Source organism: Salvia hispanica, chromosome 3, assembly GCF_029641045.1.
Source record: "Salvia hispanica isolate PSC_SH4W2 chromosome 3, Shi_PSC_v1, whole genome shotgun sequence".
NCBI lineage: Eukaryota > Viridiplantae > Streptophyta > Magnoliopsida > Lamiales > Lamiaceae > Salvia > Salvia hispanica.
In genome coordinates, this window is record NC_142694.1 from 24,892,114 (window position 1) to 24,915,953 (window position 23,840).

Consider the following 23,840-nt stretch of genomic DNA (forward strand, 5'->3'; position numbering starts at 1 on the left):
ATATACTTCCAAACTCGTGCGACCACATAGCACGTAACATGCAATATTGTAATCACAATATACAATATACATTTATGAAGTTGTAGATGGATTTTTGTAGATTGCATTTTAGTTATAGACAGAGTACACTTTTTATTATTGAGTTTTGCAGTTTAACATAGAATGTTTAATTTGCATTATATATATAGACGAATTGCATTTGTATATAGTTTATTTTGCATTGTAGACAATTTATGTCTAAAATGCAAAACTCAACAATAAAATATGCAATTTGTTTATAACTAAAATGCAATCTGTGTAAATCCATTTACAACTTCCACAAATGTATATTCCATATTTGTGTTTACAATGTTGCATGTTACAGTGTAATGTGGCAGCATGAGGTTGGAAGTATGTTGTGACTCTAATTAAGGATACGCATTAGTGCTCCCCTGTATCAGTTAACAATCGGTGCATCAAATGGATAAAAAGTCATTTTACTTTTTTTTTTATTAGGCATTTTACAATGCACATTGGACATTGCATAGTCCAAAACTTCTTTAATTAATTCTTTTAATCCTATCTTTAAACTTCTTAGCTCGGCTTCTAGTGACGAGTTCAACGAGAACTTTGACTGACTTTTGAATTGACTATTCATGAGTTGTATCATCTCATCTTCGATGCTTTCTCTTAATTAAATTCAACCCACCACCATTGCTATAACCAACATCTATTAGCTCTCTAAGTCTCTAACACGACCGAGGTTGTCCACTTGTTTGACATTAATAGACTTGTGAGGGTGTCCCAAATCTATGAATATCCACTCATTTAGCAACTGGTCAATGTTTGTTGTCCTTGGATGGATTGATGACTACGATGATAAGATGGTTGTTGAAACCAAGAATATTTATGGCCATTAGCATTAGGTTGATTGAACCAAGGCCAAGGGAATATCCGCCATTCATGATTTCTTTCTTATGCCTTGTTACACCAATGGCCGATTCTTATTGTCGACACAGTTTCACCATGGTCTTTGATTCACGTAAAATCTTATCAGTGTGAGAGTCAAATCCTAATCTCCAGCAGTTGTTTCATAAAATACTTAAGAGCATCCGCAGCGGTCAAGAGGACGGTGCTCGTCCGTCCGCTGATGGAGCTTGTCCGTCCGTACCGCTGAGCAGCACACATGGCGACGCCTAATTCGCCAACGGCATAGCCGTTGGCTTTTAAAAAAAAAAAAAATTTAAAAATGCGAAATTAATTGATAAAAATGATTTTAAATAAAAAAAAATATTTTCCCACTTCTCAAAAAAAATATATCCGTTTTCTTCCCACTTTTAATTTATTTTTCAATTTTTTTTCCCCAAAATTCACATTTTCATCTATAAATACCCCCACTTCAACACAAAAAAATTACATTCTCATCTATTCTATCATCATCTACATTCTATCATCTTTTTTCTTCATACTCTCTCATCTAAATTCCCACCACACTACACAATGTCCGGCTCCGGCGATCACCCCTCCGGCAATCGCGGTTGGAACCACGATTGGTTCGACTCCGAGGCCGGATTTAGTCCGGAAATGCAATTTACGGCCCCTCCTCAAACCCAAGGTTCGCAAGCTCTGGGTGGCTACCGTCCTTACCCGGTGCACGACCTAAACGCCTCCGGGTTCGGGTGGGCACCCGAACCCGGATCGGGAGGGAGCAACAGCTCTACTCCTACTCCTACTTCTGTTCCTACTCCTCCTGTTCGTGGCACCCGCACCCCGTACACTCCGGGTGAGATGATGGCGATGTTCAAAGCTTACTTGGCAGTCTTCGAAGATCTGAAAGTTGGCACGAACCAGACCGGGGAAACGTATTGGTGGCGTATCACTCGTCTTTACAATGAAACCCGGCCGGGGGAACCATCTATCGCAATGATAGTATGGTTCGCAATTGCATCTTCAGATGCAACGAGGCAATCGGTAAGTTTCAGGGGATTTACCTCCAGGAAGAACGGTCGGCGGGGAGCGGCACGAGCGAGCTCGACATCATCACTGCCGTCTTGGCGACCTACCAACGCACGGAGTTCAAACTGTTCAAGTACCTTCATTGTTGGCAGGAGGGGCGCCAACATCCAAAGTATAGGGGCGGCATAGTAGCATCCTCCTCCAGCTACTCCAGCAAACGGTCGAGATCGGTGGCCCTATCCGACGGCGCCTCTGATGATGTGGCTACCTAGCTTGCCGGAGCTAACTTGGGTAGCCCCGACGCTGGCCCGAGCAATTCCCGCCGGCCGGTCGGAAAGAAGAAGCCGGCCGGTCGGAAAGAAGAAGGCGACGACCACCCGCCGCCGCGCCTCGACTCCATCCGCCCCCGCCCCTCTTGGGTCAACTCTATATGAACGATACGTCTAAGATGACTCCAGATCAACTTGCAACACATGAGCAAATGATCCGGGGTCTCAAGAGGCAATTGGGGTTAGAGGACTAGTCTTCCACGTGTGTAATTTTTAATTTGTAGGATTTTAATTATGTATTTTTATATTTTCTAGGATTTTAATTATGTATTTTTATTATTTAGTATTTTAATTATGTAATTTTTATTTTTTAGGATTTTAATTATGTAATTTTTATTTTTAATGCATTTTTATAATATAGAAATGTTTTTAATAATTGAAGTATTTAAATTGAATAATAGAATGGTAGGACCCTTGAGCTTGTCCTTAGCTAAGAGCACAGATGTGGGTGTTGTGCTCTTAGCTAAGGACAAGGAGTAAAAGTGGATCCGGGCCACGAATAGAAATTCACTTACACCTACTCAATCAAATAATTAAGTTCAAACATGTATGAACTGCATTAATATTTGGTTCCATAAAAATAATATTTTTTCTTTATGATCTATCCTACAAAACTTGTTACACTTTAATTTTAGGCAAGTTTTTCTCTATTAAGAGGTGGCCTATATTTTTCTCCACTTGAAATATTACAATTATATTTTTTTTACTTTCATTGACTGAAATAAAAAAAAGCAGGACTCTTACATGTGGAAGGAGGAGGATAACATGACAATACTTTTTAAAAAAATAATAAAAAATGGTAATTTTAAAGGAAGAAGTCTAGTCTATATTTTAGTGTAAAAATATGGAAAAAAAAATACTAGAGTATTTCGTTGTTGAATAGCAATAGCTCATGGAAAATGTAAGGAAAAGTCTGCGTCAACAAGCAGATTATAATATATACTCCTACATATATGGAGACTCACAGTTTATATCGCAATTGAACGATATCGATGGAATCCTCAAGCCCTAACACTTCAACCTCAAAGAGCAGCCTTATCTCTCATGAAGAAGACGCACACATATTATCATTCCGCCGAAGAAACAAGTTCCTAATCCTCTCACTACTCTTCTTAATCATCTTATTAACACTATCCTTATCCGCCTTAATCATCCACCTCATGCGTCTGCGCCCTAACTATTCCTCCCCTCACAACCAGCCTCACATCAATCAAGCGATGAGTGCATTTTGCTCCGCCAATTCCGACGCTCCGGCGTGTTTTCGCGCCGTTCAGCCCCTCATCCGCCACAAATTAGTCTCAGATCCGAATCAGATCTTCGGTCTCTCTCTCCAAGCAGCAGCCGAAGATCTCCGGCGCTTGATCGGTTCAATTGCGTTCAGCAACTGCTCCGAATGGCTGCGCGATGCGCTGGACCAGATCCGGCGCCCGCTGGCCGTGATCGAGGCCGATCCGTTCGTGCAGACGAGGACCGCCGAGCAGAGGGCGGAGATGATGAAGCGGATTGCGGCGGCGGAGGAGGATGTGGACACGTGTTTGGATGATTTGGGGAAAATTGGAGAGGTGGCGGACCTGGTGAAGGTGAAGGTGTACTTGAACGGCGCCGGGGATTTTCTGATCGACTACGCGAGGGCGGTGCGGGGATTGCTGATTTTGGAGGCGTATAACGATGATTGGTGGAGGACGATAATTATGAATGATTATGTGTTTTTGAGTGTGTTCCAGTGGGTTTTTGTTGTTGGATTGTTTTGCGCTCTATTTAGAATTAAGCCTCGCCCTAAATTTTGATGGTTTATTTTGAAACGTATTATGCATTTCATTTTAGTATGAGAAGAATGTACTTCGAATTGATCTCTCTATTATTATTTGTTACTCCCTCCATTTTACTATATGAGGCATAACTTTTGGAAAATGACTCGACTATGAAGAAACTTCCTAAAATAGTAAAATGACTCAATTATAGTAAAACGGAAGGAGTCTTATTAAAGGTTAGGTATAATTTTATTATTAATTCAAGTGATTTTTTCTTTAAAAAATAATTTCATTTTCATATTATTAATATTATATTGTACTATCACATATCACATATTCTATTTCAGTATTATCTTATCTAATGAATTAAATGTTACCTATATTATTAGAGGGAACATCTTTTTTGGTCCACGAACTTTGCCAAAGTATCATTTTAGGTCCGTGAACTTTGAAAATATCATTTCAGGTCCATCAACTATGGGTTAATATCATTTGAAGTACTTTTTTACTATTTTCAAATTTTTCTAAACAAAAATACCCTTGATACCTTAAAGGGTATATATTTTTAATAAACTTATCCTATACTCAATATTTTTTTATAAATATCTTTGCTATATATTTTTGATGAATTTCCTAAATATAATTTGACCTTCAATATTATCACTTAATTTTGTGACATGCAAGAAAAGATCCTTAATTAAATTTTTTATTATTAGAGAAAAGTTCTTTATTCAATTTTAAAATTCTTTAATATAAAAAATTAAAGAAGCAATTTTACTTGCATGTCACATAATTAAGTGCTAATATTGAAGGTCAAATTATATTTAGAAAATTCGTCAAAAATATATTGTAAAGATATTTATAAAAAATATGGGTATATGATAAGTTTATTAAAAATATATACCCTTTAAGGTATCGAGGGTATTTTCGTCCAGAAAAATTTGGAAATAGTAAAAAAGTACTTCAAATGATATTAACCCATAGTTGATGGACCTGAAATGATATTTTCTAAGTTCACGGACCATCCAAAGTTCGTGGACTAAAAAAGATGTTCCCTCGTGTTATTATGTCTTAGCCTCTTCAATTTGAATTTCTGAAAATGACTTTGAAATATGTCTAGTATAAAATTGATGTATTTTCAATGTTAGTTGTGCTTAATTATTCTGAAATGTTTTCCGACTCATTTTGTAGTATTTAATATTTTATCCATCTATTAAAAATAATTTTATTGGTGGAAAACTTGAATTTTAATACTAAGTTAGTAAATTACCGAGAGAGAACTAGATAAAATGGATAAAGTATAGTAATAAAATGGATATGAGAGGAAAAATGTGGATAAAAAAGAGAAAAGATGAATATGAGTATAGTAATAATAAAAGAAAATTTGATACATTGCTTTGTAAAAGAAGAGAGTATGAGCTACTACTACTCCCTGTATTCCATAGATGTCAAATTTTTCTTTTTAATTCTCTCACTTAATTACAAAACTAAGGGCCGAATCCATAATTACTTCAAAGTAAATGGTCTTTCCGTAAATATTAAAAGTTGTAACCTATATAAATCTAAAATTCATTCTTCGTTGTAGAAGTATTTAGTGAAGTTTCCTATTGGTTAATTATAGCTTGAACAAGTTAAACATATATCAAAGCAAAGCAGGGTTGGTATGAAATTTAAGAAAATCATGTTTAGTAGATTAAACGAAGATAAAATAGAATATGTATAGTAGCGTTTAACACAATGAATGAAATATACTAGAGCAATGTACGTCCAGTTTGATATATACACACAATTAACATAAAAATAATTGGATAAACTCAATTCGCAACAATTATGGATAAAGAAGCCCAATTGAAAAAAGGGCCGAAACCCTATAATTTAAGATAATGGGGAAAAAAAAGTTGGATAAATATATAATCCTCGATATTTTGTGATCGCTCCATTTGCCAAAACCCTAGACCCCAAAGCTCGGCGAAATGTCAGCTGCCGCCGCCCGCCCCCTCGTCACCGTGCAGTCGTTGGAGAGCGACATGGCCACCGACGCCAACTCCCTTCCCCTCCCCGACGTCATGAAGGCGGCGATCCGGCCGGATATCGTCACCTTCGTCCACGGCCAGATCTCGAAGAACGCCCGCCAGCCCTACGCCGTCTCCAAGCGCGCCGGCCACCAGACCTCCGCCGAATCCTGGGGAACCGGCCGCGCCGTCTCGCGTATCCCCCGCGTCGCCGGCGGCGGAACGCACCGCGCCGGCCAGGGAGCCTTCGGCAACATGTGCCGCGGCGGCCGCATGTTCGCGCCGACCAAGATCTGGCGCCGCTGGCACCGGCAGGTCAACGTCACGCAGAAGCGCCACGCCGTCGTGTCGGCGATCGCCGCGTCCGCAGTTCCGTCGCTCGTGTTGGCTCGCGGCCACAAAATTGAGGAGGTTCCGGAGCTGCCGCTGGTCGTCTCCGACGCCGCCGAGGCTGTGGAGAAGACCAGCGCCGCGCTGAAGGTTTTGAAGCAGATCGGAGCTCATCCAGATGCGGAAAAGGCCAAGGATAGCCAGGCAATTAGGGCTGGAAAGGGCAAAGCTCGTAACCGCAGATACGTTTCCAGAAAAGGTCCGCTTGTTGTGTACGGAAACGAAGGGGCAAAACTCGTCAAAGCTTTCAGAAACATTCCCGGAGTTGAGATTGCTCACGTTTCTCGCCTCAATTTACTGAAATTGGCACCAGGAGGACACATCGGAAGGTTTATCATCTGGACTAAGTCTGCGTTCCAGCAGCTCGATGCTATTTACGGAACCTTTGACAAGGTTTGTGAGAAGAAGAACGGATATGTTCTTCCGAGGGCGAAGATGATCAATGCTGATCTAGCTAGGATCATCAATTCCGATGAGGTTCAGTCTGTAGTGGCACCAATCAAGGAGGAGGTAAAGAGGGCGCCACTGAAGAAGAATCCTCTGAAAAATTTGGGCGTAATGCTCAAGCTGAACCCTTACGCCAAGGCTGCTAAGAGGATGGCACTTTTGGCTGAGGCGCAGAGGGTTAAGGCCAAACAGGATATGATTGACAAGAAGCGGAAACCGATCACTAAGGTAAATCCAATTCTGTGTTTCCATAATTTATATCATAATATTAAATATTTCATCCAGAAACTTGCTATGCTTTTGTCAGTTTTTCAATGAAGCATGATTCTGATCATTTCCTTGCTATATCATCTTTATGCTACATTCTGTTTTGCTATATGCTATTATTTCTGTTTGCCTTCATTTGTTTTAGATATAGCATATTGTTTCTGGTTCTGGGAGTTGGAGATGTGTGTTACAGTTTAGGCGTGTTATCAATTTGATATCACCTTTATTACTTTGTCAAGTATCATTTCTGTTTGCCTTGTTTTAGCGTTAGCATATTGTAGCTTGGTTTGGAGATGTGTTTCAGCTTAGGTTTGTTGTCAGTTTGATATTCACCTTGAAGGAAATATTAGTACTCCATTTGTTTGCTACTTATTTCTGCCTACGTTATTCATTTGTAGTTGTTGTAGTAAATTGTGTCTGGGTCATGCATATTGTAGTAAATTGTAGGAGATGTTTTTCAGCTTATGCTTGATAATATGACATGTAGGTTCCTCTCGTGAATTTTATCACTACATCCGACATCTGAATTTGGTTGCTTGTGGTTTAAGATTGTGATTTCTGTACTAAGTCAGCCTCTATACTCTTCCGTTTTTAGTACTAATTTTCAGAGGCTTTATTGTTTCTAATTGAATGTTTTCTTCAGTGATTGCTTAGTTCTTGTTTGTAGAAGTATAAATCTGAGATCCGGGGTTTATTATTATGGCCCCTTTCTGATTTTGTTGATCATTCTTCTTGCACAAGTTAATCATATTTTAAGCAAAGCATCCTTGATGCAACCTGCCCAGTAACTTACTGTTGTATCTTACTCATTCGGTCATTTGTCTCTTGCAGGAGGAAGCTTCGGCGATCAACTCAGCTTCCAAATCCTGGTACAAGACCATGATATCAGACAGTGACTACACCGAATTCGAGAACTTCACAAAGTGGTTGGGTGCATCTCAGTAATCGAAATATTAATTTCAGTCTGTTATAGTCTTTATGTTAATCTTGAACTCAGTTACTTTCGGGCCCTTGCTGGACATGAATTTGATTGTGTGGGATAAGGATGACTTCTGTAGTAATTGTTCTAGCTCAAGTTCAGTTCTTTATTCCCTTTTTAGTTTGAAAAATTTTGGTTTACATTATTTCAAGTATTTTTACCTTATTACTTACTATCGTGTGATTACTATTATTTGCATCCTTTTATCCTGAATTTTACTAATATTATTATTGCATTCTACTATTGAATTGAATTTTTATGATTTGATAGAGAACTTTAATGTCTGTATTTGTATTAATTTTTATACATACGAATTCAATAATTCATTTTGTAGTAAGATATACAACTATTATACGGAAATAATAATATCCCCTTCGCCTCACAAAAGATTACATTCTTTTCTTTTTAGTTTGTCGATGTCATATTTTCTTTTTTGAAAAAAAATTTCTTTCACATGAATATAAAAATTATATTTTTTTTCTCCATTTAACACAAAACAAAATTATCCTAAAATTTCGTGTCTGTCCCACAAGTGTGACATATTTTGTGGAACAGAGAGAGTAGTATTCTTTAAATTTTTACATTTAAAGGTAAATCTGTGAGGATATTAATTGGATAAAATAATATTTCAAACTTCTTTCCTAACAAAATCATCTATTCTACCTTAATTTGGTCCCCAAATTCATTTGTAGTAATATTCATGAATATATTCAATATTTCACTTTGTAGGTTAGATTAAAGTAAGACTCTAAAATACTCCTTCCGTCTTCTACTCCTTCACTTTTACTACTTTTAATAATATACCTTGCATTCCACTTACCGATTTCTGCTTTACCACTTCCGTCCACGAATAGGAGTCTCATTTCTTTCCGGCACGAGTTTTAATAAATATTAAGAAAAGTGGGTAGAAGAAAGTTAGTGGAATATGAGTCTCACTTGTATATGATATGTGAGTGAAATGAGTTGGTGGAATGTGAGACCTTTTTACCATTTATGGTAATTATGAACCGGGACTCCTATTGGTGGACGAACCAAAATGGAAAAACAAGATTCCTGAGAGAGTATTATAAAACTAAATAGGAGTATAAAAGTAGGACATACACACTACTAACTTTTTCAATCTATTTTCTTTTACATTTCTTAAAACCCGTGCCGGGTCAAAATGAGACACGAATTGGGGGACAGATGGAGTAATATTATCAAAAAAAATTTAATGTTTATGATTTAAAAAGACTAGTGTATTTTTTATATTTTTTAATAAATAATTTTCACATTACATTAAATCATTGACTGGCATTTTATTTTAAAATTAATATAAATATGGAATCACTAACTTTTTACTTTGCCGGGCAATTTCACTCTTTAGGTAAAAGTTATATTGATTCGAAAAAGAGTTGGAGCCAAATGTAATTCTAAACATTTGATGATTTTACGATTTTGGTCCCAACTTTACATTTTGAATTATTCTGTCCAACATATTAGATAACGGACCGAATCCAGTACCTTTTACGCGGCGCCTTTTAAAAATAACAGTGAAAGGTTGTTTAGTTGATTTTTACTGAAATAGAGATTTAGATTATAATTTAGAATTTTTTCAAAAATAATTAAATTATTACTAAAAATGAAATGAAATGAATAACATGCTAGAATTAACCTAGAAAAATACCATCCAAACACAATTCTACATAGATGAAAGTTGAATACTATACTCAACTACAACGAATTATAAGTGAAATTAAAATTGTGCAGTGATCATTCGAAATTGAAAATTGGAATATGAGAAAGAGGTTATAAAATTTGAAGTTAGCTCTAGGAACTAAGCCTCCTGTTCTCGGTCTCGGCTACTCAAAGACTTGCAGTCGCAAAACACCGCCTGCGATAGCGACTTACGAAACCGACGAATACGAGAGCTGGCGCTCACTGGCAAGCATGAGCTGCTGACGGCGGCAACCCGAAGAGAGAGGAATTGGATGAACTGAATGAGAGAGAGAAAGAGAGCGCGGGGATGGAGCAGTTGGCGTCGCATGCCGGTGACCGTCCAAGGCAGGCCGAGGCGCTGTCGTTGGCGAAGGCGTCACAATTTTGGGATTCTCTTATTTTTTAAAAAATTTATAATTCTAATTTAAATCTCTAATCCGGTCAAAATTAATTAAACAACTGTGATTGTTACTTTTAAACGGTGCTACTCCAAAAGAACTAAATCCGGTTCATTTTCGAATATATTGGACAGGATAATTCAAAATGTAAAGACCAAAATTATAAAATTAAGGACTACAAAACAACATTTCAAGCTCCCCCTTCTTACATAAATTGATTTGCACTTTGTCAACGTAAATTCAATTTGAGACAACAAAGTTGATTATGAGATAGATAAAAATTAGAGTAAAGACCAAAACTGGTTCTATATACAGTGATGGACGCTAAAATTTTTACTTTGGGAGGGTCCACTTCTAAGATATTTTTTAAATGTCGGTGTTGCCAAAAGTTTCGACATTATAAAGATGTGAAGAAGATGACTAATGAGATAAAAATAATTAAATGATATGAAAACTAGAGAAATTTGTGCATTTATTACTATTAGTTATGAATGATTTTTTAAATAAGTTAGTCACGAAGGATGAGTACAAAATATAAACTTTTTTGTACCTAATAGTTGTAAGAAAAATAAAAAACAATACTCCAAAAACATAGCAAAAGAGAATAGAAATATAAAAAGTCAAAAAGGGCTCAAGGGAATTTAACCGAGGCACAAAAATTGCAAAGCCCAGTGATTAGCCACTTGAGCCAATGAGCAATATAAATAGAGAAATTGATGGGGATTTTAGAGGAAACCGCCCCCCCCCCCCCAAAAGGAGGTCTCTTAGTAGGTCCGCTTTTGTCTGAACATATGCCCATCTTATAATTTTGGTTCTATATTTTATCTGTTGAATTTTTACATCCTACACATTTCAACTTGGATCATAATTGGTCATGCACTGACAATTCCGTCAATTTTGAAACGGTTTTAACCCGATTTTGATCGATTTTTAAACGGTTTAAACTCGAATGGGACTGTTAAAACCATCAAAATTGGTCAAAATCGAATTAAAACCGTTTAAAAATTGACGGAATTGTTAGTGTAGAACCAATTGTGATCCGAGTTGAAATGTTTGGGATGCAAAAATTCAAAAGATAAAGTATATGACAAAAATAAAAAAATGAACATATGTTCAAAATCAATTTACTCTTAAATATATTTCAAATTTCGTTTAATAGTAAAAATGAATTGAAACTCCATATAGGGACTAAAATAGAAAAGAGAAACCTAAGGAGGGAGTATGAGATAACAATAAATTTTAAAAAAAAATAAAAAATGGTAATTTTCGAGGAAGAAGTCTGGTCTATATTTTAGTGTAAAAATTTGAAAATAAATAGTTTTTGAATAACTCATGGAAAGTGAAAAGAGGAAGAAGTCTGCGTCAACAACAATATTAATGTATACATATATGGATAATATCGCAGTTGATCGACATCGATGGAATCCTCAAGCCCAAACACTTCAAATTCAAAGAGCAGCCTCATCTCTCATGAAGAAGACGCAAACATATTATCATTCCGCCGAAGAAACAAGATCCTAATCCTTTCACTACTCTTCCTAATCATCTTATTAACACTAACCTTATCCTTCTTATTCATCCGCTTCGTGCGCCCTAACGATTCCTCGCCTCATGATAACCCTCGCATCAATCAAGCGCTGAGAGCATTTTGCTACGCCAATTCCGACGCTCCGCCGTGTTATGGCGCCGTTCAGCCCCTCATCCGCCACAAACTAGTCTCAGACCCGAATCAGATCTTCGGTCTCTCTCTCCAAGCAGCAGCAGTCGATCTCCGGCGCTTGATCGGTTCAATTGCGCACAGCAACTGCTCCCAATCGCTGCGCGATGCGCTGGACCAGATCCGGCGCCCTCTGGCCGCGATCGAGGCCGATCCGTTCGTGCAGACGAGGACCGACGAGCAGAGGGCGGAGATGATGAAGCGGATCGCGGCGGCGGAGGAGGATGTGGACACGTGTTTGGATGATTTGGGAAAAATTGGAGCGGCGGCGGAGCTGGTGAAGGTGAAGGTGTACTTGAACGGCGCCGGAGATTTTCTGATCGACTACGCGAGGGCGGTGCGGATGGCCGCGCGATTGCAGATGTTGGAGGCGTATAACGATGATCGGTGGAGGAGGATAATCATGACTGATTATGTGTTTCTGGGTGTATGCCAATGGGTTTTTGTTGTTGGATTGTTTTGCGCTTTCTTTAGTATTAAGCCTCGTCCTTAATTTTGACTAATTTCAATTTTGAAATGTGAATTTGTATTAGTATGTGAATTTTAATTGTTCTCTTCAAATTATTGGAAATTAAGCAGGGAGAGTGTATATATATCATATATGTAATCATGTTGTCAAGAATGTAATCTAAATCATATACTCCTATTTGTGATTATACTAATTTTATTTTTTATGAAAGTTTTATTCTTAAATACTTGGTGTATGTAACAATCTATTTTTAGCTTGTAGTATCTATTATATCAAGATTATATTGTAGCATTTCGAAATTAACTATCTCATCTACTTTATTATAACTAATTTAATCTTAAAAAAATTTAACTTAATTTAATATACATTATAATTATCTCACTGTTATTTTACCTATCAAAATGAATGCCAATTGCCAACTATGTACTGACTACTGATAGTTTACCTAGTCTCTGCTTGCATGGGATTTCGAGACCTTCGCCTCTCCCATTTCCATTTATGTTGTGTCAAAGTGACACTGATAAACACTTTGATTGAAAGATACTTTCTTCCCCATTGAATGCTGATAAACACTTTGATTGAAAGATACTTTCTTCCCCATTGAATGATCTTCATTTGTGTTGACATGTGTTTTAAAAAGAGCAATGATAAACAATCAAATTTTGTACAACCAAAATAAAGTTATATTAATAATTTGATGTATTAGTTATATATTAAAATTATAAATATAGTAAGTGGATAAGTTAAAAAGACTTATTAGCCTTTAACCTCATTTTTTATATTTATATTTGAATTTTCTTTCTATTATTTTTAAAATTTGAATTAAAGTAGGCACTAGTTACATATATAATTCTAAAAAAATAAAAAAATTATAAAAAATCATAAATATATAACCACAATATTATGCACTTTCCATGTACTATATATGTATCTAATATTTTAATTAAATTCATAAATAAATCTATTTTTTTGTCAAATAAATAAAAATTTAGTTGTACAAAATTTGGTCACATAGATTTATTGTTTAAAATACTCCCTCGGCCCCATAAAGATTGTCTCATTTTTTCATTTTCGTCCGTCCCACAAAGTTTGTCCCATTTCACTTTTACCATTTTTGGTAGTGGACCTCATATTCCACCAACTCATTCCTATTCACATTTTATTATAAAACTAATACTTTAAAAGTAGGACTCACACCCCACCAACTTTTTCAACTCCCTTTTCATTACATTTCTTAAAACCCGTACTGGGTCAAAATGGAACTATCTTTATGGAGGTGAGGATCCGGTGCTGTGGTTAAAACCACAACACCCCATACTGTGCCATAAAACACATAAATTCACTAATGAAACGACATCAATCATTTAATATTCAATTCATCCTACCACCCATACCCCCACTACACCCCTTACCCCTACCCCACGTTTTCTATTAATTCATTTACATTACATTTTGTTTGGAATATATACTTAAAGGTGTGTACTACTAAATTCTTTAATTCTTTATTAAGATTTCTTTATTTTACATTATGTTAAATATAATTTATTTTTGTCTTTATCTTTTTAATTATAAGTCATTTTGATATTTAATTTAGATTTTGTTATTAAAAATATAAAAGATATTCCTTAAAAAATATTAAAAGAAAACAAAAAAGTGTATGTAGTGGTTTAACAGAAATTTACTTCTTTTCCTTAATATTTTACTTACTTTTAAATCAAATGCATGTTATTGAAACTCAATCAATAAATAGTCAATTTACAAAAAGAATTAATAAATATGAAATATTAGTGTAACTAAATATATCTAAAAATATTATAATTATAAAAAGAATTCTCAATAGAATTTGTTACCTAAAAAATAAATGAATTAAAAGAAATAGTTCATCCCAAGTTTCCTGCCAAATTATTAAAAGAATAATGTTAACTGTTAAGTGGAGATTAAAAAAATTGTTTATCAACTTACGGTGAGAGATTAATAGAAAACGTGGGGTAGGGGTAGGGGGTGTAGTGTTGGAATGGGGGTGGGGGGTGGGGGGTGGGGGTGGTAGGATGAATTGAATATTAAATGATCGATGTTGTTTCATTAGTGAATTTATGCGTTTTATGGCACAACATGGGGTGCTGTGGTTTTAACCACAACACGACGGGGGGAGTATAAAAAAGTAAATCGAAAAAATTAATAGTATCTTACTTTTATACTTTCGTCATCTTTAAAAATTATTTCCTTCGTTTCTTATAAATACAACTCTTTTCTTTTTAGTCCGTTTTTTAAAAAGAGCAACTTTCAAGCTTTCTATTTTTAGAAATCTTTACATCCTTATATATCAATTTATTTACCACTTATACCACTATAATTAACAACTTATACCACTACAATTAACAACTTTAAGTGAGCCTCATAATCCACTAATATTAATTCCATTACTTTTTTTTCTTTCTCTCTTACTTTACCAAATTTTTTTCCTCTCTTTTACTTTACCAATTTTTTTTTCTCTCTTACTTTACCAATTTTTCTCTTTCTCTCTCTCACACACTTTGCCAAATTTTGTATTAAAACCCGTGTCATTTCAAATGTCCCTATTTTTAAAAAACAGAGGGAGTAAATAATTTTTGAAACAATACGAATTTTAATACATAATTAGTAAAGTAAAGAAAGAAAAAGTGATTGGATTGTTGTTAATAGAGAATGAGACCCACCTCATTAGAGTGAAACTTTTATTTAAATAGGATTGGTCTAATTTTAAAGAACCTCTTATAATAGTAAATACAGGCTATTATTAAGCTTCAAAGGAAATATAATATTATTGGTTATATATAGTGTATTAATAAAATGCAAACTCTATATTGTTATTTATAGACATTTTCTAAAGATACAGAAAATAATTTTGAATTTGTACAATCTTTAGAATTTGCATTTGATTAATCTAATTGATTATATAAAGAAATGTGACTTAAATGACTTAATAGTATTTGCGATTTATTTGTCACTTATAATAAAAAAGAAAGATTTATTTGTCACTTATAATAAGGGCATCCACAATGGGACGGACTATACGATACCCTAAGCTCCGCCCTATGCACCGCCACATCAGCATTTTATCCTCCGCCTCTTCCACCTGCAATGAGGCGGATTATAGCCCGCCCTAAGCATTTTACTTATTATTTGAATATTTAAACACTACAAAAATTCATTAATCCTATTTTTTATGTTTGCAAATATATCAATTAGTAAGAATAAAAATATAAAAACACCACAAATTAAAGACATGTCCTATTGTCAGTATTTATTTATTTTTTATTTTTTTTATGCTCACAAATATGGAAATCGTCGGAATTCATTATTGAATTTAGAGAGAAATTGAGACGGGGAAGAGAGTAAAGTGAAATGTGTGAAATGAAGTAAAAAAATTGGTGATATATATAGAAGAAAATATAAAAAGAAAAAAGAAAAATGTGGCCATAGTCCGTCCCCCCTGCAATGGGGCGGACTATAGGCCGGACTATGCAAAAATGTGTGCATAGTCCGCGGACTAAGGAATGGGCTTAGAGCGGGTTGCTGCAATGGAGGACTAAGGGGCGGACGATGCATCGTCCGTCGCATCGTCTGCCCCATTATGGATGCTCTAAAAAAGAAAAAATAATAAAAAATACTCCTATGAAATAGTCCAACCAAACACGGCCCACGTCAAAATTAATGAAAAAATATTATTTTAATTAAAAACCAATAATGCATTGAAGGCAGCCATTCTTGACAATCAAATGATACCTTGTGACACGAAATTGCCTCAAGTCTTCCAATCTAATTATTGTATACGTACCATTAATTAATGGTGTGGGTGCCACATCCACTCCGACAGTTGACTTAAAGCTAGCCAAACAAACTTTCCACACGATTTACCAAAAATTCTTTATCCATTTTTAAATCCTTAAATAACCAAAAAAAAAAAAAAAAAATTATCCCCACAAACATGACCGATGAAACAAGCCTGAGCATCTCCACGCAAGAAACCCCTCTTCTCCAAAACAATCCATCACGTGAAGATTCACAACCACACCCCAAAATCAAGAACCTCAAACCCAAAATCTTCTTCCTTTTACGCATCCTTGTCGTCCTCATCCTCGCCATCCTCATCCTCTACTTCATCTATAGCAAGAACCCGAAAAGGCCCTCACCCCTCAGCCCCTACGAATCGGGCCTCTCCGATTTCTACTGCCACCTCACTCCCCACCCCAAACTATGCCGCCGCTCCATGTCCTCCGTCACCAACGCCACGGCCCTCCAGCCCGGCCCGTCCCTCCTCTTCGCGACATCCCTTCAACTCGTCATCACCCAGCTCAACCACACCACAGTTTCAATATCCAGAACCCTCAACGCTTCTCGGGCCGGGCCGGGCCTGTCCACGTGTCAGACTCTGATACGAGACTCGCTGAGCCGGCTCAATGGATCATCGGCAGGGCTTGAATATTTCGCTTACGTGGAGTTCAACGAATTGATCGAGGATGAAGCTGTCCAAGGCGTGATCGAGAGTAACAGTGATGACTGTTTATTGGCGTTGCGTGGGATTGAGGGAGTGGAGGAAGTGAAATTGGGAGTGGAGGAAGGAAGGAAGCTGTGGGACAACTTCATCTCGCTTTTCCATAACAGAGTGGATGTGATTAATGATTTTTACACTCGTTTTATTTATGAAGAAGATGAGGGATATAATTATGTTTTCAGTTACTTTTTTGGTTATAATAGGTTCTACTGGTATGGCATTGATTATGTGTTTTTGGTATGTTTGTACAGCGTGATGTACTTGTTCACAGCGTTGCTCTACTTCTTGTTCTGGCAATAGCTTCAAGTCTTGGCTTTTGAGGTGGGAAGAAATAGTACTTATATACTCCATTTTCTTGTTAATGTTCATGTCCATTTTTTTTAAAGGAGCTTAATTTGATACTAAGATGCTGATAAGTGATTAGTGCCTATATAATATGGAGAATACAACTAATTAATCTCGGAAGTGAGCTCCTGATTCCCATCCATTCGTAAAGATCCATTTTTGGTGTCTGGTTATAGTAAATTTTTTAATTAATTACTATCCACAGGCGGGCACAAACTAGAGAAAATACTCTTTGACTTCGTCAACGCATACACATATGCCTAAATATGCATAGGAAAATTAAATTAAATATTTTTTCAAAAAAAATTAATAATTAAGATGATTATTTCATTTTAAACATGGTTATTAAAGAGTAACTTTTTTAGAATTACATAATGTTACCGTTACTATGCTATATAATTAAAAGTAAAAAACTGTTGGTCAAAGAAAGATTACAATCACACATTGTGATTGGTTAGGAACATTGTGAATTGGGTTGGTGCCGAGAACACTAGCAAATTTTTCTAAGGTTGCCTAATAGGAATAACATAATGTACCACACAAAGATTATGCAAAATGAAGGAAGGCAATGTATGAGCTGACAGTTGCATTAAAAGAGGAGCAAATGCAGCAGACAAAGTCAACTAAAATCCTTATATATATCGTGATAATTAGTTATAGTCAATCCATTCTAACTAAAATAATATCACTAACTTAATCTTAAATGGAGTAATATCTTTTACTATTATTTTATTTAGGAAACTGAATGCCACTATAGAGAATACATGAACTTCAAACAATGGAGACCAATCAAATTGATAGCCATAAAACTCCTTTTGGTATAATTTAAATGAATGTAATTGCGTTCAAATTATCCTGAATAAAAAGCAGTTAGCCATTCTTGAACGCGCGTGTCCAATGTATCCAATGTTTCATTAAGTCTACTAAATTACTACTCCTAATTAATTTGTGTATTTACTGGTGTGCTACATCGCCTAAACACATTTCACACGTTTTACCAACAAATTCTTTTTGCATTTATACTTTTATTGACGACATAAATACCCAAACAAACCACCCAAATAAGCTAAAAACAAGACACATTATTCCCACAAACATGACTCAAGAAACAACCTTGAGCATCTCCACACAAGAAACACCCCTTCTCCAAAACAATCCATCACATTCACAACCCCCAAAATCAAGAACCTCAAACCCAAAATCCTCTTCCTTCTACGCATCCTCGTCGTCCTCATCCTCGCCATCCTCATCCTCTACTACATCTACAACAAGAACCGGAAAAAACCCGAACGGCCCAGCCCTTACGCTTCGGGCCTCTCCGATTTCTACTGCCATCTCACTCCCCACCCCAAACTATGCCGCCACTCCATGTCCGCCACGGCCCACCAGCTCGGCCCGACCCTCCTCTTAGCCACGTCCCTTCAACTCCTCATCACCCAGCTCAACCACACCGCCGCTTCCCTAGCCGAGCCCGGGCTCTCCACGTGCCAAACTCTGATAGGCGGCTCATTGAGTCGCCTCAATGCGTCGTTCGGATCTATATGGCTCGAGCGTCTAGCCATCAGTGATGAAGTTGAAAGTGTGATCAAGAATAGTAGTAGCAATTGTTTATTGGCGTTGAGGGAGATTGATGGAGTGGAGGAAGTGAGAATGGGAGTGGAGAAAGGAAGGAAGCTCTTGGTTAATTACATCTCGCTTTTCAACAAGAGGCAGCTTGTTTTTGATGATTTTTATTCTAGTTTTAATTATTTGGATGATGAGGGTTATAATTATATTTATAGTTATTTTTTCAGTTTAAGTAGGAATCACTTGTATGGTCTTGATTATGGGTTTTTGGTTTGTTTGTATAGTGTGATGTACTTGTTCATTGTGTTGTTATACTTCTTGTTCTGGCAATAGCAATTCATGTCAGCTTCAAGTCTGGCTTTTGAATCAAGAAATGGGGTGGGGAGAAATATATTTTCCTTGTTAACGTTAGTTTATATAAGAACATTTTATTTGTTTTTCGAATATTAACGGTGCAGTCTCGCATATAGTTCATGGATACCTTAATTTTACTACTTGAATTCTGACATAAAGGAAAATGTGATCGTTTCTTTAATAATAATGACAAAAGCACTCTTCATAGTCCACTAAAATCTTATAGTACTACTACTACTACTACTACTTTTAACCTTTACTTAAATTTTTAATATTTTTCTCGAATTCTTTTTTTAATAATGTCAATCCACGCCAACCCTGGCAACTATTCTTTGACCATTCCACTCCAAGAAACTTCTGGGTAGAGTCTCTCACTCGATATATTTTCTTATTTCATTAAATATTTTTCAAAAGAATTAAAATATGATAAATGTAGCTATTTAACAAAAAGAAGTTTGCCTCTATGTGGACAGTTGGAAATTAGATATGTGGTCGTGACTCGTGCATGTAAAGAAAGGTTATTTCTATCTGAAATTAAGGGGATGCTAAAATAGCTCAATAACTTTTGTTTATAAACTGATTTTGATAATTTGTTCATTTTTCATTGGAAAAACTATTTTTAAAATTTTAAATTTCGTGTATTTACTTTGGATGATAGATATGAGAAGTCAAGAGAGAGTTATAATCTAACTACTTTTGGACTTTTGGAGTGTATATAATTTTTTGATAGATTGTTTGATTTGCAATTTTATAATTACATGAATACAGTTTGAGTCTGAGATCATTTTAAGAACTCATCAAAAATTGTGATTTGTTAAATAAACATATTTAAGATTAATATGAAAATATTTTTCTTGACCTAACATGCAAAGTAAACTGACCTTGGGGTTATGGTAGAGTAGATAAAGGACCCAGTCAACCCACTATCTCATTTATACACGTACTTGTAGAAAATAACAAAGTGGATAGGCCAGTAGCAAAAGCCAAAATTTTCAATGATCGGAGTCCACACTGCAATACTTTCACTTTTATGCATCCCTAATTAAGTGGTTATGAGGAAATTGGTTGACGTTGACCAACTTTACAAATCTCAATCAGTCACTCAATCAAATCTAGTACTCCCTCCGTTGTTCCATAGTAGTTGAGACATTTCTTTTCGGCACGGAGATTAAAAAAAAGTTGTGTTAGACGAGTTAAGTAAATGAAGAATAGAGTAGGAAATGAAAAAAGTAGAGAGATGTAGAGAGAATAAAATAAGAGAGAGTAAAGTAGGTGAGAAGAAATGTTTTGACTTTTACCAAAAAATGAAATGACTCTACTATTATGGAACGTACCAAAATATCAAAATGACTCTATTACTATAGAACGGACTACGGAGGGTGTAGTTAGTAGTACTACTACTTTTACTTCCTCTATGTCTAAATTAAATTGAGTTATATTTTTTTTAATATCTTAAATTGAGTATTTTTTATAAAAAAATAAAATTTTTAATCACTATTATTGTATTTCATAACATATTTTACCATCTATTTATCTTTCGTACTTTATTCCTCTTTTCTATTTTCTAAACAATTTCTTAATCTTTATGTTCAATAGTTTTAACTCAATTTCAGAAATAGAGGAAGAGGGTCGATAGATAAAATTGTGCCAATTTCAGAAAAATACCACATTGACCCACGTCTATGAGTAGGCCTGAAAATTTAATCCGTAGGTTTTGGGTATTCCCGACCCAGTCCCAATACCCGACGGGTTTTGGGTACCCGAAACCCGAAATTATGGGTTCGGGTAAGGGTTTGGGTAGTTAATGTTAGGATTTTTCGGATTTAGGGTACCCGACTAATACCCGATTAATTATGTATTTGTAGATCTCATGCCCGATCGTCCGAGATCGAGCTCGGGCGTCGTCGGGCATCCATTGCAAATGTCGGGCACGCCCGAGGACAACCGAACATTCGGCCGCGACCGATCTCTTGCCCGATCCATCGGGCGTGAGATCGGGCGCCCATTGCAACAAAACGCCTGAGCCCGATCTTTTAAAAAAAATTATAAAAAAATTGATTTTTAATTATAAAAACCGATTTTTAATTCTAAAAAATCAATTTTTAAATTAAAAAATCATTTTTTAACTTGAAATAAAAAAACTATAATTTCACAACGATCCATATTAAAAGACGGATCCGTGAATTAGTGAAAGAATATATTTTGTAGAATATAATCCTTCACACTATATGAGCAAGTTTTGCATTACTTGAGTAAACCTTTTATAGATAGGTTTTCAACTCCAACTTTCATTGTGATTTCGATGTGGGACAAATGGTAGTTTTATAGATAGGTTTTCAACTCCAAATTTCTTTGTGATTTCGATGTGGGACAATTAGTTTTACACTTAAAAGAGAGTTTTTTGTTGCTTTACGTAAAAATTTGTTTGATTACAATACATAATCTATGTTTAGCCTAATGGTAAATGTATCTTGTAAAACTATAGAGGTTGTGTGTTCAAGCCCCAAACTCAACATATTCTTTTTACTTCGACCTTTATACTTTTTCCATTTTATTCGATTAATGTAAGTGTTTTATTTAAATTTATTGTGTTCTATAATAGTGTATTTATATTTTTCTATTTTTTATTTGATTAAAATTAAATATGAAATTTATAAATTCTTTTTTTTTAAAATTAAGTAATGCATAATTTTCATTTAATTTAGTATTTAATTTTTCTATTTATAATATGTGAAAATAAAAATAACATTGAAATTGAAATGAAAAATGGATAAGAGATAGAGCATCCACTAGGGCTCCACCATTGCAGAAAGATAGGACATGCTGATGTGGCAACCACTAGGGCTCTCACTAGGCCTCCCACTAGGGCATCCATTGTGGATGCTCTTAGTTTACTAGTTGGATTATGTTTGGTTCATGTTACATTCGTGTTATCTTTACATTCGTGTTCGGTTCATGTTATATTATTTATGTTCTTACTTGTTATCTTTTGAAAATATATAGTTAATTAGTTATGCTTTCTCCATTTTATTTAAATGTTCATTTAATGTCTTAAAAAATTATTTTAATCTCTTTTATGTTTCAAATTGCAAAAAAAAATTTATTTTAAAATTAAGTAGTATCTATTTGTCTAATGTCTATTTTATATAATATAGAATTACAGTCAATAAATAGTATAAATATTGTGTTATTTTTAACAATTTCTATTCTCATCACAATTTAATTTATATAAAAGAATAAATTTTAAATATAACAATTTCGGGTTTATGGGTACCCGAAACTGGGTTCGGGTACCCGCATCGGATATTAGGATACCCTAATTCACATACGAGTCGGATATTAGATATGTCCAGTTTCGGGTACCCGCATCGGATATTAGGATACCCTAATTCACATACGAGTCGGATATTAGATATGATATTTTTGAGATTTCGGGTTCGAGTACCCGAATTTTTGGGTTCGGGTACCGTTACACTCCTATCTATGAGTCAAGTAAATTTATTCACTTTCTATTTTCTAAGTGAAATTGATTACTTCTTCCACTATGATTACGAATCCATTTTAAATTTTACCATCTTAAAAAAATATTCCATTTGTCTTATTTTAAACGGTGTGTTTTCTATTGGATAAAATATTTTATGTATTTTTATTTTGTAAGTTGAGTAGAGAGAATAAAATTGAGACAATGACATTTCTACAGTGACATTTCTACATTAAGAAATGTGTCAATTATGAATAAGATCTCTATAAAAGAAAATGTGGAGTATCACTTAAAGTGAAAGAAATGAATATGAAAACATGTGATTTTAAAAAGTAAGTTAAAGATGATATACATTATTTCACTTTTATAAATTTCTTTTATACTAAATTAAATAAAAATTAAATCAATAAAATGTAAAATATACTTATCATTTACTCCATCCATCCCACATAATTTTATCCAGTATTCCATTTTGGGCCGTCCCACATAATTTTAGGCCATTCGCAACGCTGTCTCTTATCCGTCTCTTAACCGTCTCATCTCTTAACTATTCATGGGCCCCACTGTACTTTTCAGCTCATCCTGCATCCCTTTATCTCTTAACCATCTCTTAACTATTCATTCAATTTCATTTTTTATTTTTAATTCCAACAAATTCAATTAATAAAAACACACTTCATTAAATAAAATAAATATTACAATTTAAAAGCCTAAAAAATAAAAAAAAATACATAATTTAAAATTCTAAAAAATAAAAAAAATACATAATTAAAATACTCTAAATTAAACTATAAAAACTACTCCGCCGGCGAATCATCATCCCCCGAAGTCGGCGGTGCACCCAAGTTCCCTATACCAAGTTGAGCTTTCATATACTCAATTCCGGCCATATGGGCTGAAACTTGGGCAAGAGTCATTTTTGAAAGGTCAGCCATCGTGGCGACCAGGTACATGGACATTAAGGTGTTCGTGCCCATGCCCGTGCCGGAGCCCGAGCCCTCGCCCGCCTGGCTTGATTCGCCGCGGCCCCTCCCTCTCCCCCTCGCTCTAGCCGCCTTCGCCGCCTTGTTCCCTTGCGGCCGACGTCGTGTACCGGAAGAAGACCCCCCTGCATCATCGGTTGGCGTGCCCTCACGTGAGGTGTTGCCTTCGCCGCATCACTAGACGA

At 35.5% G+C, this 23,840-nt stretch overlaps 3 protein-coding genes across 3 annotated transcripts; all 3 read left to right on the top strand.

The window, feature by feature from the left end:
- Positions 1-3,162: 3,162 nt before the first annotated feature.
- Positions 3,163-4,122, top strand: LOC148930420 (uncharacterized). Its single transcript, XM_089067738.1, has one exon. It carries the CDS (start codon positions 3,257-3,259, stop codon positions 4,049-4,051), a length of 795 nt encoding a protein of 264 aa, XP_088923864.1. The 5' UTR covers positions 3,163-3,256; the 3' UTR covers positions 4,052-4,122.
- Positions 4,123-5,938: 1,816 nt separating this feature from the next.
- LOC125213678 (large ribosomal subunit protein uL4-like) lies at positions 5,939-8,282 on the top strand. Its single transcript, XM_048114348.2, has 2 exons — positions 5,939-7,092; positions 7,963-8,282. Exons 1-2 carry the CDS (start codon positions 5,989-5,991, stop codon positions 8,074-8,076), a joined length of 1,218 nt encoding a protein of 405 aa, XP_047970305.1. The 5' UTR covers positions 5,939-5,988; the 3' UTR covers positions 8,077-8,282.
- Positions 8,283-11,554: 3,272 nt separating this feature from the next.
- LOC125209701 (uncharacterized) lies at positions 11,555-12,579 on the top strand. Its single transcript, XM_048109287.2, has one exon. It carries the CDS (start codon positions 11,625-11,627, stop codon positions 12,414-12,416), a length of 792 nt encoding a protein of 263 aa, XP_047965244.1. The 5' UTR covers positions 11,555-11,624; the 3' UTR covers positions 12,417-12,579.
- The last annotated feature ends 11,261 nt before the right edge of the window (positions 12,580-23,840 follow it).